Source organism: Monodelphis domestica, chromosome 6 (genome assembly GCF_027887165.1).
Source record: "Monodelphis domestica isolate mMonDom1 chromosome 6, mMonDom1.pri, whole genome shotgun sequence".
In the NCBI taxonomy this organism is placed as follows: Eukaryota; Metazoa; Chordata; class Mammalia; order Didelphimorphia; family Didelphidae; genus Monodelphis; species Monodelphis domestica.
The window spans coordinates 245846290-245862102 of record NC_077232.1 but is presented as its reverse complement, the minus strand read 5'-3'; the positions used below and the strand labels follow the sequence as shown (position 1 = coordinate 245862102).

Here is a 15813-nt window from a genome sequence, read left to right as displayed (position 1 = left end):
AGTGAAACAAAAGGGAAAAAATGAAGGGAGCATCTTTCTGAATTGAAAGAAGGTTCTTTTTATGGACTGTGAAGGGAGAAATCAATGTAGTCACCAAATAGCACAGGCAAAGTTTTGGCCAAAGCAGCCCGGCTAAATAATTTCCCACTCAATGGTTGTGGGTTGTTGTGGGCTAGGAATATATATATAAATGCTTAACTGAAGAATCTCAGAGAGCAATAATAAATGCCCAAATGCCACAAACCCCCCCAGGAATAGCAAAGGAAAATTTGCTTATTACTCTGTCAAAATCCATGATTTATTCCATACTTGTGAAAGGTTCATGGATAGAAACAGAATGTTAATTAAATTAGGGGGAAAGGCATTGAATGGCACCTATTTAGTACCTGCCATTAGCTATCAACACACAGAAATGTTGAACATGTCAGTTGCACATGTAAATACAAGTCATTTATAGGTAAGGATGGAGCCATCTTTACCTCTCTTATTTACAATAGGAATAAAGACTTTCATTTGTATTTCATTCATATGGGGAACTTCCAATAAAGGAAATTCCCTCTTTCAGTGAAGGTTGGAATTTTCTTTTCCATCCATATATAGTCTTAGAGAGCTGCCTAGAGGCAAAATGACTTTTCCAGGGTCTCCTAAATAGTAGTTATCATTAAATAGTATTAATTAAATAATCATTCATATAGTATTAATATAATATTTATCATTTAATTTCATCATTTAATATGATAAAAAATGACTGAAAATTCATTAATTCAAATAATTTGTGAAATTAAATTTCTACCAAGCAAATTGTTCTTTGAATAAATTATGTTGCAATCATGTAATCTCATCAATAAAATCTGATCATAATCTTTTAGAAGCAACCCAGCTAAAAGAACAACAAACACATCTTTGCACTGATATTCTACATGGCTATTTTTATTAAAAACATTTGTAAGTTATTGCAATTATTTAATGTTTTGGATGGCCGTTCCCACTTAAGGTTATATATAAATATATTCTAGATATATTCTAATACCACTCTTGAACAGTGCTCATCTCATCACTTAAAAAGAAATGCATGATTTTTTTTATAAATGATTCCAAAATTTATTTCTAAGACTCTAATGCCAATTTAATTTTTATGTAAAATAGTCTCATTTTAATGAACACAGTCATTCTCAAAGCTATAAAAGGTATTTTGAAAAGCAGGTAACAAGTAAATCAGTAATGATGTATGTTAAAGAAAACTTTGTTATGAAATCTGGGGTCAAAATGTGGGCAGAGATGGGTTTATAGAGCTATTCTAAAGCTTGCCTTTGGTTGAGCCTGCATGTCTACAATGAAATGTTTGATGATCTTTTCTGAGGATTATGTCAAAGCTTTAAAGACAGGATACCACAGATTTCTTCTTCTCATGTGAAATTAATCTCAGAAGTGAGTCTTAGAGAATTACAGGATTTAAAATAGAGATTTCCCCTGTATTTTTTTACCAATAAGAATATTGTCTGGTTCTTTACTCCATAAGAAATGGGAGAAAACTACCCCTTGATTATGAAACCTTTTCAGCCCAATAACCTACAAATTTGATTTATATTGGGAAGGAAGAAGAGAATATTTTCTCTTTTTGTGCCTTAACTATGTCTCCTACAATAATTTACCACTTTTAATGCTGGAGGATGAAATATTCATGGAGGCTTTTGAATGATGGCTCATTCTAAACATACATATAAGTGATGATAAAGGAAAAAAATGTAAACTTAGTTTATCCCTCTCTAAGTTGAAGGGGTAAATCAATTTCGATGTACACCTGCCAGAAGTGTCTGTGTTCATGATAAATTACTCAAACTGAGTGGTTTGAGTTCTAGAGAAAATTGTCTTTTCATTCTGAATGGTCTCTGCTCTCCATTTTTCTATGAACTCTAACCGTAGTGTCTTGTATTGTATACAGCACACACTTCAAAAATGTTTGTTGAGTTGATCTGTCACTAAGAGCATTGATCTAATGAAGTGTTTTAAGACAAAATCTAAAAGAAATTAGTTGTCCTTTCTACTTGCCTGGTACAAATGATCATTTTCCAAGAACAAGTAGGCAAAAACCTCTTTGGGGATTATTTACTATAAAGCCTGATGAGAGGAATTGTGGTTTCATTGATGTTTTTTAATAATGATGCTAGATTTGTTTTGTTTGGTAAATAAAACAGCTCATTCTTCACTTAATCCATTCTCAATTACTGGGAAGTTTGATTTGACTATGGCAATGCAGTGAAAATGCCATGTTATAAAAATTAAGTGGTGGTTGTGTTTAATTTTTAGTCCTACAAAAGAGGCTAAGTAGTACTAATTCCCTCTACAACTATAAAAAGGCAAATTGGTGTTAAATTTGAAAAAGAAGCCTAAATTATTAAATGGGGTGTGTGTGTACATGTGCATGTGCAAATATACACACAAGTGTTTGCTCACAGAATAAAAGAAGCCACTGCCTGTTATTACCCATAGCTACTTAACATGAGATGTAAAGAGATTTATTTGTAGGACAGGATAACCTACATTTATAAATAGAAGAATTCATGTTGGCCTATATGCCAGTCCAGCATACATCTCATTATTTGTGGTAACCAAAGGAAGAGTGCCATGCATGTACAAAGACATGGCATGCATTTTCTTATTTACGCTCTTAATAATGAGGGGGATGGACAAGAATTCTTCACTGTGCCAAGATTTCAATATAAGGCCATAGGATCACACAAAAATTTAGAACTAGAGGGCACTTTAGAGGTCTCTTTAAGTATGTGACCATAGAAACTGGACTCTAACTAATTAATTATTATTATAATATAAATGTAAATAACTAACTAAATAATTAATAATTAATTAGAACAAAAATTTAATTTTAGAGCAGAGGGATATTTTTTCCTCAAAAAAAAAAAAAAGATGTTCTTAGAGAGTCTCAGAATAGATAGGCATCATTAAAGAGGCTCTAATGGTGACAAAAGGCCATGGTATCACAACAATAATTCTCAAAGGTACCAAGTGTGTGATGAATCTTTCAACGTTAACACAAATAATACTTGACTTCAAAGACATGGATGTTATAAAGGAGTCACTTACCTGGCATCTGCTTCACTGTAATATTCTCTTGCCACTATGTCCTCAAAGAGCTCTCCGCCTGTGACTCTGCAAAGACAAATAATGTAGCAAATTCAGAAAAAAAGTCAACAAACCTACTTTTAAATTTTGAAAAAAAAATCATTCTGCATTGGTAATTTGTCCCCATCAATTGTCCAAGTAAACTAATAAATTAATTGAATCATTCTCATTTTCCAAATGTAGATGGCATAATGAAACTATCCTATATTATAAATATAAAAATTATGAATATTAATATATAGAAATGAAGAAGAATAAAATAATCCCAACTGCATTTGGAAAATGAGGATGATTTCAAATGATTATCATAAAGTTGGTTTTCCTAAGCCTTCCAGATTTTGCTGTGATTCACTTTGAGTTTTACTACAGATATCTTCCTGTTGTTGTATTGTCATTCCATCACTGGACTTAGGAAATAAAATCATGTCTACTATTATACACAAAGCTGTCTCATAGAAACTAATCTCTTCATTCCTAAGAGCACCAACATTTTTGTGGTTGTTTAGTAGTTTTTCAGTTGTGTTCAATTCTTCATGGTCCCATTTGGAGTTTTCTTGGCAAAGATACTGGAGTGGTTTGCCATTGCCTTCTCTAGTCCATTTTATAGATGGGGAAATTGAGGTAAACAGGGTGAAGTTATTTGCCCAGGGTCATATACCTAGTAAGTGTCTGAGGCCATATTTGAACTCAGGAAGATGAGTCTTCCTCATTCCTGGGGTGGCACTCTATCCACAACTGTGCCACCTAGCAATAACATAGCTCAAAAGAGACGTTCATACATAAAATTATATTATGTTCATATGTAAATTAATATAAGATTACATTATTTTAATGAATATTTTATTGTATTACAGTATTTTAAGCCAAATGTTGGATTTTGTATGTGCTGTAATAAAGATTTTTTTTTTAGTTCCCTCACAAGCAGGAAACTAAAAAAGGATTTGGGGGCAGTCAGATCTAGGATTTAAGTCATATAAGGAACTACTACTCTCGGTATGGAAACTGTCTCTCCTGCTATACCATAGTTACTTGCTACTACTACATGATAATATTAGCGTGTCGCTTAAGGCATGGAGAGACTAAATGATTTTCTGATAGTCACAGTTAGTATATGTCAGTGAGGTCTTCCTCATTCCAAGGCCATTTCTCCAAGAAATACACCAATATGCTTTAAAGGCATATGAGTAGCAAAAAAGGAAAGCATCAATTTTTGGTGGGCTGCAGTAATACCTAAATTCAAAATGAGCAAAGACTTTTGTCCAGCTGGGTATAGGATAGGTTCTTCCTGTGAGTAGATGAATCAGATTTTCTGATCTCAGGAGTCAATGTGTAAGACACTAGCCAAATATAAACAACCCTTTGTAATATTTGACAGTAAATTGATAACTAAAGTCTTAAAACAAATACATGAGCATAAATTTTGCACAAATACTTAGCATATTTTTAATATTAAAGTGGTATTAAAACTATAGTAATTAAAAACTATTTAGCACCACCAGATCTGAACTTCAAGAAAGCCTACAAGGGTTTTTTCAAGAAATACAAAGAATGCATCTCTAGAGTACAGTTCTCTCTGGGCTGAAAAAGACCACTCTTATTGATCAAGAATTCCCTCACTAGTTATTAACCAGGTTTTTCTTATAAAAGGGAATTCCGACTTCTGGACTAGAAGTTACAGCCTTGTTTTAGAGTCCCTGACAGCACAAGTCTTCCTATCCAGATTGACTATCCCTTGCCACTCTTCTGTCTTAGAAATGGTACTATTTGGTAAAGGTTATAAAAATAATTTTATATTAGGCAAGCTAAATAAGCTCTCCTCCCCATTATATTGTACTTGCGATATTTATACATATTGACTTAATTCTAATTTTCTTATTTTGTTTAATTTTTAGAATTCTTTCTTAGAAGCAATACTATGGGTTCATTCCAAGATAAAAGAACAATAAAGGTAGGTAAATGGGATTTAAGTGACTTTCCAATGTCACACAGCTAGAGAGTGTCTGACATCAGATTTGAATATAGAACCTTCCTTCTTTAGCCCAAGCTTTCAATCCTTTAAGCCACTTAGCTGTCCTGTTCAATATCTTCTTAAAGGATGCCTTTGAAGGTATCTTAAAACTCTAGTAAAAGTATATAATATAATTCAAATATTGTATTGTTTCTGTATCTAGGCTTTTAACTGTTTCCACTTATAATTTATAATGTACATTACCCCACAAATACATCCCTACTCCAGGAATACAATCATGGAAATATTCTTCATGGGATAAAATGCCAACAATATGGCAAAGAATATTTAGAGTTTGGGTGTAATCAGATTCTTTATAAATGTTTAGCATCAGGACAATTTGCTGGAAAAGTCACTAGATTTCAAGTCAGGGAATCTTGAGCTTCAATCCTGCATTGTCACCTATTATCTATGAGAACACAGAGAAATGGCTTAACCTCTGGATTATTTGTAGCATGAAAGGGTTGGACTAGATGATCTCCAAGGTCCCTTTTCCACCCTAAATAAGAGGCAGTGTGGGATAGTAGAAGGAAGGCTAGACTTAAGAGTCAGGGGATCTGGATATGAATCCCACTTGATGTATTTTTTTAAGTTAAAAAGCAGTTTCCTATTTTGTAAAATGGTAATGATAACCATACTTTCTGCCTTACAGTGTTGTGGAAAAACTGCTTTGTAAACCTTAAGGAACTATCTAAATATGAGCCATTGTTACATTCTACTATATGGTAGATGTGACATTAAAAAGATGAAATGTACATCTACAGTTGTCATCATCCTGCAAGAGATAGGGACCAGATCGTTGATTTCACTGATTTAGAGAACTCTGGCTTGGACATTCTTTCTACTGATGCAGATCAGGATCTTCTTGGCAGCTTAGAGTCTTAGAGAGCTAATTACGGTGCTAAGAGCCTTCTCAGGGACTTAAGTGGTCAGAGTCATACAGCTCATAAGTATCAAAGGCAAGGCATGAACCTTAATTTTATAAAATGCTTAAGATATTTATTTAATAGGGGAAGTGGAGCCAAAATGGCAAAGAAAGTAAAAGGATCCATCTGATTTCTATCAAATTATCCTCCAAAAAGCAATGTTATATAAAGCCTGAAAATAAATCCAGGAGTAGCATATCTACAAAAAAGAAAAGATGAAGCAATTTTCAAGCCCAAACTGCTTAGAAGGCCAAGACAAAGGATCTAATACACTAGAGTGGTGGTAGACCACAGCACACCATGGGAGCCCCACCAAAGCAAAAAGCTTTGGGCATAGCTAAAGTGGCAGCCAAGGCTTCTGAAACTCCCAACCAGAGAGAGTTGGACAGGGGGTTGGACAATTGCTCAGAAGGAGATTACAGGGGTCCCTTTCCTGGCTTTGGATATAAGAATCTTGTTGGATTACCCTTACTCAGACTCAGTTCACAGTCCTGGGGTGCAGTTGCAGTGTGAGGAGGAGCACCAGCGTATACCAGTATTTGCTGCCACAGGGAGGCAGGGGAATCTGGTCACAGTCCCAAGGGGTAGTGTTTGGGGTTACCTATAGATAACAGCACAGGCTGGGAGAATGTTAAACACTCTTCTCTATATTATATCATCTTGGAAGACCTGAAAGCAGACAGATCTCCAGTGCCAGCTCTGAAGGCAGCTGCACAAAGAACCTGATACCTGGAACAGTGCTCCCTTCGTCATAGTTATAGATCCCAACTTTAACAGTATTTTTAAATAAAAGAAAAGATAAATGAAGAAAAATGAGCAACCAACAAGAACAAAAAAGAAACTCAACATTAAAGTTCTGTTGTTGACTGTAGACTCAAAACTCAGAAGAAAATAGCAAAGGCAATACTGCTGCATCCAAAGACTCCAAAAGGAGCATGAATTGCTCTCAAGCTTAAAAAGAATTGATGGAGGAGCTCAAAAAGGACTTTAAAATCAGATAAATGGTAGAAGAAAAACTGGGAAAAGAAAAGAGAGTGATACAGGAAAATCATAAAAAAACATCAACAGCTTGATAAGAGAGGCACAAAAAAACTACAAGAAAACACTATCTTAAAAAACCAGAATAGGCTAACTGGTAAAAGAGGCACAAAAATCCAAAGAAGTAAAGAACTTTTTTAAAAAGCAGCCTTGGTCAAATGGAAAAAGATATAAAAAAACGTACTGAAGAGGAAAACTTGTTGAAAGACAGAATTGGTCCTTTTATTCATTTATTTATTTATTTACTTACTTATTCATTTATTCATTCATTTACTTTTTATTTGATTATTTATTTATTTTTAAAACTCTTACCTTCCATCTTGGAATCAATACTGTGTATTGGTTCCAAGGCAGAAGGGTGATAAGGGCTAGGCAATGGGGGTCAAGTGACTTGCCCAGGGTCCCACAGCTGGGAAGTGTCTGAGGCCAGATTTGAACCTCCTGTCTCTAGGCCTGGCTCTCAATCCACTGAGATACCCAGCTGCCCCCAGAATTGGCCCTTTTAAAAAGGAGGTACAAAAATTCACTAAGGAAAAGAACTCTTTACAAAGTAGAATTGGACAAATGGAAAAGGAGGTATAAAAGCTCACTCAAGAAAATAATTTCTTAAAAATCAGAATGGAGCAATTGGGAGCTATGACTACAGAGAAATTAACTGGGAGGAGGGAGAAGGGAAAATAGAATGGGGTAAGTTATTGCACATAAAAGAAGCATAAAAGAGTGTTCTTAGTGAAGGGGACGATAGGGGGAAATGGAAAAGAGAGGATGTGAACCTTATTCTCATCAGAATTGGCTCAGGGAGGGAAAAACAAACATAACCAATTGGAAATAGAACACTATCTTACCCTACAGGAAAGTAGGTGGGGAAAAGGATAAGAGAAGGGGCATGAGGCTGATAGAAAAGAGGGCAAATTAGTGAAAGAGGAGGACAGAAACTAAACAAGGGTAAGTATGATGGAAAGTAAAACACAGTAATCATAATGGTACAATTTTTTGGACTATGCCCAAAGAGTTATAGAACAGCATGTACCCTTTGACCCTGCAGTACCATTACTAGGTTAATATCCCAAATAGAAAAGAAAAAGGTGCAGGGGACCTATATGTACAAAAATATTTAAAGCAGCTCTTTTTAGGGGGACAAAGATTGGAAAATGAGGAGATTTCCATCTCTCCAATGAGGAGAATGGCTGAATAAGTTAAAGTATATGATTGTAACGGAAGATTATTGTCTTCTAAGAAAAGACATGCAGTATCTACTCTTAGCAATACGATGATCTGGGCCAGTTGTGAAGGACTTGTGTCAAAGAATGCTATCCACCTTAAGAGAAAGAACTGTTGAAGTCAGAATGCAGATTGAAGCATACTGTTTTCCCCTTTAGTTTACTTATGATTTTATTTGGGGTTTTAGTTTTATATAAGTATTCTCCTACAAAAATGACCAAAATGGAACTATGTTTTACAAGATAATACATATGTAACCCAGATCAAATTGCTTAATATTTCTGAGAGAAAGGAGGGAAGGGAGAGAGGGAAGAAATTTGGATCTTATAAATTCAGAAAATAAATGTTGAAGATTGTTATTATTCATAATTGGAAAAATAAAATATCTTTGAATAAAGAAAAAAAAAGAGATGGGATGCAGATATAACTCAGAAAAACCAGGAAAGACTTACACGAACTGAAGTATAGTGAAATACGTAAAACCAAGAGAACATTTTAAGGTGACAAGAAAAAAAAAGGTGACAAAAATTATCCCAAAGGACTCATGATAAAAAATGATATCTACTTCTGAGGAAAAAAAGTGAATCTGAATTCAGACCAAAGCAATTTTTTTTATTTTCTTAATTTTTTTCTATTTCATTTTCCTTCTACAAAAGGGTTAATGGCGAAATGTTTTATATAACTATATATGTAAAATTTTTATGAGATAGCGTTCCATCGCAAGGCAGGTGGGAAGTTCGGGGGTAAGGAGGGAAGGAGAGAATTTGAGACTCAATATTCATTGAAACATGTTTAAAATTGTTTTTACATATAATTGTGGAAAATTAAATTTAAAAGACATTTATTTAATAAATCACAACACTTAATAAACTATTGTTGTTTATTATAAAACTTTAAATACTATGAATGTTATATGCTTAATAGTAATTATTCACAGAATGCCAGTTGTAAAAGGCAATGCCAAAAATGAGCATTTCACAAATATGGAAACAGGTCGTTTACTAAGATTTTAATGTTTCCTGACTCTCATCTTTTTTTTTTAAATAACCTTACTTTCTTTCTTAGTAACAACTTTAGGACAGAAGGGAAAGGGCTAGTTGATTGGGGTTAAATGACTTGCCCAGGGTCACAGAGGTAGGAAGTGTCTGAGGTCAAATTTGAACCTTCTCCTGACTCTAGGTCTGGTGGAGAGAACACTGCCACCTTTCTGTACTCAATAGTTTTTATATTACACTTCTGTTCAAGGTATGATAGAATGCATACTCTAGAATCAGAGGACTTGGGCTCAAATCCTGCCCCTGTCATTTATTACCTGTATGACCTTGGGCAAGTCTTTTAATTTCCTTGGATCTCAGTTTCTTTATCTGTAAAATGACAGGATTAGACTGGATGGCTAGCTAGTTCATTATAGTACCCTACATTGAATCCTAATTTTTTTTCAAATAAGGCTATGATTAATGGAAATTAAAATCAATTAAGAAAAAATGGTTCTAAAAAAGAAATTATAGTTTATGTCTTCCATATCTAATATAAAAGATTCAGCACCCTGAATTTTCTGGTAATTTCCAAATAGCTCTAATGGTCACTAAAGAGATTACAAAACTAAAGTTTCCTGCTGATTTTTTGATTCTACAGTAATGCAATGTGTTGTATAATATCAAAAGTAATTTTCTACCAGTTCTGAAAGTCTAGCATTAAACATTGCATTATTAAAAATTTTATGATAGTCTTCTTGAAAATGAAACTATTTTGTAATAGTCCTGATAGGAATCAAAAGTCTTTAGAAGAGAAAAAGGAATCTTTATTTTTTTCCATGCCATCAGGATTCCTAAAGCATTATATATGCTTTATATATGCTAAAAACAAATTATTTTATGCTAAAAACAAATAAACTAACAAAAAACTCCAAAACAACTGTTAACAGTGAACAACATTTCTCTGTTTATACTGCATTATTTTCAGGACATATTCATATTGTGGGCCACACAATTTTGAAAGCAATGTGGATTATATTTTTAAGCTATTTGAAAAAGAATAAGAGAGAACAAATGGAAAATTCACAAATGACACAATTACCCTCCCCTCCAAAAGGCAATCAGGAAGATGGATGCCAATAATGAACTACTGACTCTACTGCCTACTCTCTCATTTCTACAAAGTCTTATAAGAATAATATACATGAATATTGAGAATATCCTTGAAAATAATGCGAGAAAAATGAATAGTTTTTTTATGAACAATTTTCGACAATAGGTTTCTTACTTCATAGCCATAAAATTGACCAAAATGAATGAAAAAGGCAAGAGTCTACTATTTTGACTGTTTTTGATAATGATTTTTAAAACTGATAATTCAGCCATCAAGATAACTTTACTGATTTTTTAAATTAAATCAGTGGAAAACTTCAGGAATGCACCCTTATTCTCCATGAAATTTTTAATAATATATATTTTGATAACTATTTCAATATAATTTCTTTCCTTTGTAATCCAATGCATTCTGCTTTATGGGTTTTTCAACATTATGCTTAGAAGGGGTATTTAGGTTCTGTCATACTACCAAAGGGGACTGTGATTCAAAAAAGGGTTAAGATTTTCTATTAGATGTTTTATAATAATAAAATATATTCAGGAGCATTCTGGAGGTTTTTGATGTTGTTGTTGCTGGTTCTCCATTATCATGGAGATGCCAGAGTCTTATGCCAAGACCCAGTGGAATAGAGATTTCCTAAAGATTGCAAGGCTCTGAAGATGCCCCTGACTACAGATGAACTTATGCTGATTGCATCAAGCACCTAAGCACTTCACAGTCTCCTTAATGACATTCATGACAGCTCCAGGGTTCAGTTTAACAATTCAAATGAGAAAAAAATGGAAAAAAGAATGCCTGCTGATCAGACTACTGTATGCAGCAAGATAGACAGCTTGTTTAATCCATCTGATATACATCTTGGACAGGCAATACAAATGGATGTGGGGTTGATTCAGAATTTAATAAGAGGATTAAAATAGGCTGAATTACATTTGAGACAATGTGCTTTACTTTGAACAGTCCCAGACAACTTCTTGAAATGAAAACCCATCTCTTAAACCCTAATATTATTCCAGAAGTGCTATAGAGCTATGAATCATGAAATGGGACCTTTCCAGTTGGTGTGGTGGATAAAGTCCTGGATCTGGAATTTGGAATCTGAAGCTGGAATCAGGAAGATTTGAGTTCAGTTTCCATCTCAGAAATTTACTAGTTATGTGACCCTAGGCAAGTCATTTAATCTTCTTTCTTTTTTGGTTTTCTCACAAATGAGAACACCACATAAAATTGGAAAACAGTGTCACATACCTCCCAGAGTCATGTGAGGATCAAATGAGATAATGTTTGCAAAGCACATTGTAAAAATTAAAGCATTATATAAATATTTTAAATTTGTAAATATATGTATTTGTATATGTATACGTATATAAACATAAATGTGTAAATATATAAAGCATTATATAAATATAATATATAAATGCTGTTCTTACTGTTATTACAGAGATGCTAAAAAATTAAAATTGTGAGTGACTCAAGTAGAGCGATGTACAATGGGTAGAAGTAAGCCATGACATATGGGCACTCCTATGACCACTGACCTCACAGCATTGTCCCAGTGATCAAATGAGAAATATATGAAGTGCTGATTCCAGTGCCCAACACATAATAGGCACTAGATGAATAATTATCCTCTCCTCTCTGTTCCCCTATATCTTAAAAGTACAAAAAGTAAAATTTGGAAATGTAAGATCTGAGGGGGGAAAGGATCAGCTAATTATAATTATATATATACATATATGTATATGTATATATATTTAGAACAAGAGATAACAGATGGCTTATCTCAGTATTCCATGGATACTCATTGAAAATATACAGGGATGGAGAAATCAATCAGTCCACTTATCTTTTGTGGAGGATTTATGGGGAGACAGAGAAAAGATGTGTATAAAATGCAAAGGCATGGATAGATTATGATCAGTGCCCCAATGGGGAATACCTACATCAATGATCCTGTATAGAAGTATGGATGCTTTATTCCTGCTTAATATTGATCTATTAAAATATTATCTGGGGTCCACAACGTTTTATATTCACACATGCATACACATATGAACATATGCACATAGATATATTATATTATTATATATTATAAAATAAAATCTCTCTCTTTCTATAGTAAGTCCTTATCATTAGAGAGACCTTTAAATGAGAGAACTGAATTTTAATGTTTAACATATAAATACAGAAAACAGAAACTAATGGTAATGAAAAACAATTGTTTTTCTTTGTTTTTCATTACCCTTAGATGCCTTCCTTTTCACACTATTCTTGTATTTTATGAATTTAAAAACTCAATTCTGAGACCGGCTTCCATTCATTTCTCCAGATTGCTGAAGGGATCCACACACAAAAAGGAGTAGCACCTAAAGGGCTCATTATTGTCTCTATTAAAGGCATTCCTAAAGCAACTAGTATGGAGAGTCTCATGCTAGGTGTTAGAAAGTATAAGACTCCATTCCATGGGCAGCTTGCAGTCAAGCAGGCAAATGAGACACATGACCAAGGTACTATAATACTGTATAATAAGTACATTCAAGAAGTAGAAAATTTCAAAGTTTTTAGACATGAAGGGGAAAGGACATTCCCAACTGAGAGGGAAGATGAAGGAAGCCTTCCCAGAGGAGGTGGCATCTGATTCAGTTTCTCAAAGATGAATGGGAGTCCAAAAGGCAAAGGAAGGGGAAGAGAGCCATTTTGGGCAATAGGAACAATGATAGTAAAGCCATGAAGTAAGGAAAACACAAGGGATGCTCTGGAGACTGAAAAGTTGTCAGACTTGGCAAGGTGGGAGTAGTAGGAGTAGTATGTTTCAAGGTCTTAAAAGGCCAAGTGGTGCCAGTTGTGGAGAGCCTTGAATGCCAAATATAACAGTGAAATATAATCAAAATCCAAAATAAAGCCACTGAAGATTTTTGAACAAGGGAATAATGCAATTAGAAATACCTATATATCAATGCAATTTAAAAAAATATTCCTTTTCTGATTGTTTGCAATCCATGTTCCCTCTCTCCCTCCCAAACCTCCTTTATCCCTGAGAAGGCAGGTAATATAATATAGGTTGTGCAAATATTATCATACAATACATATTTCCATGTTCATCATATTGTGAAAGAAGACACATTGCTTACACTAGACAAAATTCATGAAGAAAAAAAAGTAAAAAAGGGTCTGTTTCAGTTTGCATTTGGGCTCCTGTTCCTTCTGTGGTGGTGGATATCTGTTTTTTGTCATAAGTCTCTTAGAGTTGTCCTGGATCCTTGCCTTGTTGATTCAAAGTTGATCATCATACATTATTGTTGTTACTGGGTATAATGGTCTCCTGGCTCTGCTCACTCTGCATCTTTTCATATAAGCCTTTCTAGGTTTTTGGATTTTTTTTGTGATCTTGTTTGTTATTTTTTATGGCTCAATAGTATTCCATTACAAGTGTATACCACAACTTGTTCAGTCATTTCCCAATTGATGGACATTCCTTCAGTTCCCAATTCTTTATGACCATTAAAAAAAAGCTGTTATGAATATTTTTGTACAGGTGGGTTCTTTCCCCTTATCTTTGATCTCTTTGGCACACGGGCATAGTAATGGTATTTCTGGGTCAAAGGGCATGCATGGTTTGATGGCCCTTTGGGCATGGTTCCAGATAGCTCTCCAGAATGCTTATATCAGTGGGTAGCTCCACCAGCAGTATATTGGCGTCCCAATCATAAATATACAGAAAACAAAATGGGTCTGGAAATGTTATGGAAGTCCAGTTGGAGATAGAGAGTGGGAATGAGAAAACTTCTTAGAAAGCTGCTTTGATAGTACAGATGACAGAACTTCAAGGAGGGCTCTGTCAGTGAGAATAGGGAAGAGAGGGAGCTCATGTAAGAAATATTTCAGAGAATTCATTAATGGTACTTAGTAACAGATTGGACAGGAGAGACAAAAGAGGATGAGTCAAAGAGAACAGAAAAATCTTAGAGGTTAGAAACTCAACAAATGGTAGTGCCAATAACAGAAAGAGTAGTCAGAATTCAGAGCAACTTTGGTGGGGAAAGAAAGTAAGATTAGTTTGGATCATACTAAGTTTAAGATGCCCAAAAGACATCCAGGTCAATAGAGACTATAGGATGCTAGAAACAGGAGTCTGGGACTTTGATGAGCTGTCAGGACTAGAGATGTTGATTTTGCATTTATATCTGCTTTCTGTTTGTTTTGGTAGGAACTTATGATTCCACTGGTATACGGAATGTCCAGCAAGGTTTCTATGCCATCGATGAAGATTAATAACTGTTTTGCTAATAGTTGTAAGAGTGTTGGCCAGGGGAAAGTTAAGTAACTTGCCAAGATTCACAAAGCCAGTAGGACTTGAACTCATGGATCCCTGTCTCTGAGGCCAACCCTCTAAATAGTTAGCTGAGTCGATGGCCCCCCTCTCCCAGCATTGGCTCCTGTTACAGAATGCTGGTGGACAGAAGGCATGATGGAACTCAGTTCTAGTTAAAAACAGCTGTTGAAACTCAGCACAGTTATAATTTCACCATCTTTAATAGAGAACTTTCTTTTTTTTTTTTTTAAACCCTTACCTTCCGTCTTGGAGTCAATACTGTGTATTGGCTCCAAGGCAGAAGAGTGGTAAGGGCTAGGCAATGGGGGTCAAGTGACTTGCCCAGGGTCACACAGCTGGGAAGTGTCTGAGGCCAGATTTGAACCTAGGACCTCCCGTCTCTAGGCCTAGCTCTCAACACACTGAGCTACCCAGCTGCCCCCAATAGAGAACTTTCTAAAGATGTTCCATGGAAGAGTTCCCGATGATCCACAACATTGTCCCTCCACTTGCGACATGACAGCTGCCATAGTAAGTCCTTTGTCTGAAAATCCTCTATAAACTGGAGCCCCTATTTCCTAATGAAATGTCTTTGGTGATAAAGAGGACTCAGTTAAAATACCCCTTAAACAAAATGACTAATATAGAAAAATGTCTTCTATTATTGTCCATGTAAAATCAATATCATCTTGCCATCTTGGGGAAGGGGAGGGAAGAAAAGGAGGGAGAGAATTTGACTCAAAAAATTTTAATGAATGTTTAAAATTATTTTAAATGTAACCAAAGAAAAAATAAAATATTAATTTTTCAATAAAAAAATAAACTGGATCCCCTAGTTTCAACTGGAATGCACATCCTCATGTTTGTCTGGGCCACCATCTTTCAAGCTCTCCCATGCGATTGGGGAGTAACAGAGGTTGAATGCAACTCTTATCTCTGTCTGAAATAGGGTCTCTCTCTCCATATTCTTCTCTGATGGGCTTGACTCTAGACCAGCACTCTATTCATGAGGTCATGCATTTTAATCACTAATAGATGCTTGGATGGACACTAGAATGACACAGAAGCCAATTTTA

At 34.8% G+C, this 15813-nt stretch overlaps 1 protein-coding gene across 9 annotated transcripts in view; it reads right to left on the bottom strand.

Moving 5' to 3' along the window:
• The window catches only part of CAMK2D (calcium/calmodulin dependent protein kinase II delta), a 363055-nt gene that overhangs the window by 94267 nt on the left and 252975 nt on the right, over positions 1–15813 (bottom strand). For all 9 annotated transcript variants that reach the window (XM_056803000.1, XM_056802996.1, XM_056802995.1 and 6 more), the window contains exon 5: positions 3103–3168. In XM_056803000.1, coding sequence (XP_056658978.1) covers positions 3103–3168 — 66 coding nt within the window. The remainder of the gene's footprint in view (positions 1–3102; positions 3169–15813) is intronic.